The sequence below is a fragment of the Anabas testudineus genome, chromosome 6 (genome assembly GCF_900324465.2).
Source record: "Anabas testudineus chromosome 6, fAnaTes1.2, whole genome shotgun sequence".
Lineage (NCBI taxonomy): Eukaryota > Metazoa > Chordata > Actinopteri > Anabantiformes > Anabantidae > Anabas > Anabas testudineus.
In genome coordinates, this window is record NC_046615.1 from 22,182,260 (window position 1) to 22,186,659 (window position 4,400).

Here is a 4,400-nt window from a genome sequence, read left to right on the forward strand (position 1 = left end):
GAATAAAATCCTGTAAAACATGTTGTGTAACTTACTGAAAAATGGAAAAACACATTTCAGTCGTAGGTTGTTTATTCTTTCCAAACAGTATCCATACAAATCCTTTTTCCAAATGAATTCATGGCGCATTTTACAGAAACTATCAGTGACATGGTTTAAAGGTTGATCTTTCATGATGACTTGTGACTTTTCACTGTTAGACCTCTTTCAGCAGAAGACCATAAGGGCGGATGGCTCTCTCCACTCTCTCCTGTTCATTAGATGATCCGGATGGGACAGGAATCAGCCAGTACTTGTCGTTGTTGTATTTCAATCTGTACTGAGGGTTGATACGATTCTGCAGAATCACATAGTACGTCTTGCCTGTCTTGTTGGAGGTGAAAGTTTTTGCATAGTAGAGTGCTTCAGCCACGTATGGAGTAGAATAAATCCCCCTGCCGTAGGCCTGACCTGGGCCTGGCTGTTAAATATAAAATAAAGTAAAAATTAAAATAATGTACAACAGTTATCATTAATTTGTCTTTACAAATAGGCTACGTACCATGGGCTTTTAAGGTTGCTGTAGTCAAACCCCTACTCAAAAAGTCTACTCTGGAGGTTTTAGGTTTTAGTGAATTATAGATCAATATCCCATTTCCTTTTTATCTCTGAAATTCTTGAAAAGGTAGTTTCTAAGCAATTACATGACCACCTGCACAGTAGTAACCTGTATGAAGATTTCCAGTCAGGATTTAGAGTACATCATAGTACAGAAACAGCACTGGTAAAGGTCACTAATAATCATCTATTAGCATCAGACAATGGTCTGCTCTCTATACTCGTCATGTTAGATCTTAGTGCTGCATTCGACACTATAGATCACAACATTTTATTACACAGACTGGAACATGTCATTGGGATCAAAGGAACAGCACTAGAGTGGTTTAAGGTTTACTTGTGGTTCATAGAATTTCCAGATGTAGAATAGGAGGCAGAGCCTTTAGCAACCAAGCCCCTCTCCTGTGGAACCAGCTCCCAGTTCAGGTTCGGGAGGCAGACACCCTCTCTACATTTAAGACTAGACTTCAAACTTTCCTTTTTTATAAAGCTTATAGTTAGAGATGGATCAGGTGACTCTGAACCATCTCTTAGTTATGCTGATATAGCTTAATCTGCTGGGGGACCTCTACTGATAAACTGAGCTCCTCTCCTCTCTCCTTTCTCCTGTATCAATGCAAATGCCACCATTGCATGTCATTAACTCTCTCTTCTCTTTCCACTGGTCGAGGCAAATGGCCGCCCACTATGAGCCTGGTTCTGCTGGAGGTTTCTTCCTCTAAAGGGAGTTTTTCCTCTCTACTGTTGCCTAAAGCTTGCTCAAATGGGATTGTTGGGTTTTCTCTATCATTTTCTTTATAATTATTTTCTGTAAGGTCTTAAACCTTACACTGTAAAGTGCCTTGAGATACCTTCTGTTTTGAATTGGCGCTATACAAATAAAAGTGAATTGAATTTATGATAAATTATATTCAGCTCTTCGATTATGTCACTAGAGTTTGTAGAGGCGACAATACGTCTGTGGTTGTACAGGTAGTTTTAATCTCATGAATCATGTGAATTTATATTCATATTATCAATTTATATTCCTATTATCAAACCTTGTAGTATCCATCGATGATGCCTTCAGCACCTTCTTTTGAAGTCCCGTGGAAGGACACAGGCCACTCTCCTGGTACTGACTGGGTGCTACGGTAACTGGTTCCCAACCAGGTGTTGTCACCGTACTTGTTCAGGACCTGTGATAAAAAAGATTTACATCATGTAACATCAGATGTTTAGTTTAGTGTTTAGTAGAATCAGTGTCAGGATCTTATTGATGCAGTGGATTTTCTTTATTACTGATTTGTTCTCTTTAACTTTGGTCTTTGAGTCACAAAGTTTCATTTTAATTAGTTTGAAGTTTGAAGAAAGACTTTCCCAGATGTGTTGGAAGAGAATTGTAGTTAAAATTAAAAGAAAAACATGTTCACCTTGAGGCCATAACGGAACCAACCACACGGACGTTCATACACCTCTCCACCTCTGTAATAAGTCTCCGTGTCTTTCAGATTGGTGAAATCGTAGTTAAACTCAGGAGCAAAGAATTCATTCTCATCGATGATGAAGGTCTTTGCTCTTACGGTGTCTTTTTGAGTCACACTCGGGAAACTGGCAGCCTGTGGACCACCTTGGAGGATGCCTTGGATGTGGAAGAAGCACTGTCTGGACACTTGGCTGTGAAATAATTGGAGGAGATGCAATTTTAAAGCATAGTAGTGACCTCTTCTTTATCAACTACACATTTGCAGCACATTCATAAACTTATCTGGTGCAGAATAAAAATATCAAAACTGAACATCTGAATTATTACCTGCTTTCATCTGCATCCAGCAGAGAAGGGATGAACTGCTTGATGGACAGTTGCTGCTGCTGCTGCGGAGCTGCTGCTGCGGAGGCAGCTGTGAAAACATGATGACTTTGTGTTTGAGTAGATGTCACATTGGCGTTGAGGACTGTGCTCAGAGCTTCGAGTGCAACTTCTCTATCGAACATCATGATGTTTAGTTGGTCGCAGTATCTGCAGGATCAGTCGACTCCTGTAAAAGTCTGAGGCAGGTCTTCTTGCAGGGTGTGCTGTGAACTCAAAAAGGAACTAAGACTCAGTTTTATAAGTCAGGCAGGAATATGACATGCCTCTAGCTGTGCTGGCCAATAAACAGGCATCAGGAAATCCCCTTTTCCATTTAAGTTGTACTTTAGCCCAAGGTTTTGGCGTTGACCCATTTTTTTTCTTTTTCTTCACTGCTTCAGTTTAATATGATTCTTTGCCAACATACTTTTGTGGAATTCTACAGTGTTTATCTGTCTCATGCTGCAGTTAGATATCATCTCAGCGTGTCAGTGCTTGATATTATTCACAACTTGTGACTGGAAATGAAGCGTTTAAAATTCTAGAACAAGCAAACCAAATTCATTATTAGTTATGCGCAGCACTAAACATTGAAATAACAATTGAACTACTACAGCTTACAAGTATAATTTAACCTAACTAATTATGGGGTTAGTTATTTCAGCACCTTTGAGTATATTATCTAAAGAAAACATAACAGCAAAGTGCTATAGGAAGAAGTGTAAAACTAAAATAGGACCTCCAGCTGCAGCTCTTGGTCCACACATGAGATCCAAACACATTCTGGACACTTGTATAAACTGAGCATTCTTTGCAGGGGATAGTTAGTGTCCTGTCGACACCCAGCAGAGCTGGGAGGTGTCTCGAAAGCAGTTTTACTGGAGAAGAAAAAGAAAACAAAGAACATGATGAAGAGCAGTAACAGGTATGAGGTATGAGGACAGAGAGCAGCTTCAGAGCAGCTGCATTGTGTGATGATTGATTTCTGATTCTGTTTAAAGTCTCATCAATATCACTGATGTCTGCTCCGGTGTAGCTGTTCAGTGGCCACAAGTGAACTTTGAGATCACAGTGTGATCAGAGCGATGGTGGGAAAGGAGAAAAAAAATAGAGAAGTAAATAAAAAAAAAAAAGAAAGAAAAACTTCTACTTTCCTTTTTAATACTGTAATGCTTCTTCCTGTTTTTCATTTGTTACACAATGTGTCACTGTTCATGGGTCATACCACGGAAGATTGTGATTAACTATCAGGGGGAAAAAGGACGTGCTCATTTCCACTTCTAATTATTCCATTCTTATCAAGTATGAACACATTTGATTTGGTTTCTGGATTTTTTTCTTTCTGGTTTATGAACGATCACGTTGCTTCCTGAAGTCTGCAGCTCACGAACACACAGGAGCACCATCGTGTACAGCAGTGACAGTAACAACATTTATTTAGACGTCGATAAGAGCAGCAACACAGATAAACAATTAAAATTACAATCAGCTGCAGAAACACTTCAGCAGCGTCTGAATATTTTCATCATTTAAAACATAATAATCTGATTCAGTGAAGACGGAAACTAAAACTCTGTTGTTAACTGAATTACTAGAACAAGTTCTGCTGAGTCCAGTTTACTGCAGAGACCATCAGATCCAGGTCTGGATCAGAACGACAGGTTGATGAGAGGAGCGTTGTTTTCCTTCTTGTCTTCAGGACTCCATTTGATGAGGGGGGAGCTCAGGTCGATCAGCTGCTGAAACAAAGAGAAGCAGCTTGAAAACACCAGAAAAACACGTTTTATTTTAAGCTCTGAGCTTAAATCAGAGTTAAACATTCTGCTGTTGTATTTTGTTCTAAACTTAAAACATTTTGGAGCCGGGGGCTGGGTCAGTGTCAGAAGGGGGCAGCAGCCTGACGGGCCGGGCCTGGCTCGTGGGTGTTGGGATGCTGGATGTCTTGCGCCTCACAGGAGTGGGAAGAGCAGAG

General features: G+C 40.1%; 1 protein-coding gene across 1 annotated transcript; it reads right to left on the reverse strand.

The window, feature by feature from the left end:
- Positions 1-54: 54 nt before the first annotated feature.
- LOC113166294 lies at positions 55-2,677 on the reverse strand. Its single transcript, XM_026366358.1, has 4 exons — positions 2,390-2,677; positions 2,010-2,253; positions 1,638-1,775; positions 55-460 (listed from the first exon to the last, which is right to left on the reverse strand). The coding sequence occupies exons 1-4, from the start codon at positions 2,572-2,574 to the stop codon at positions 197-199; spliced, it is 831 nt and encodes a 276-aa protein (XP_026222143.1). The 5' UTR covers positions 2,575-2,677; the 3' UTR covers positions 55-196.
- Between the last annotated feature and the right edge of the window lie 1,723 nt (positions 2,678-4,400).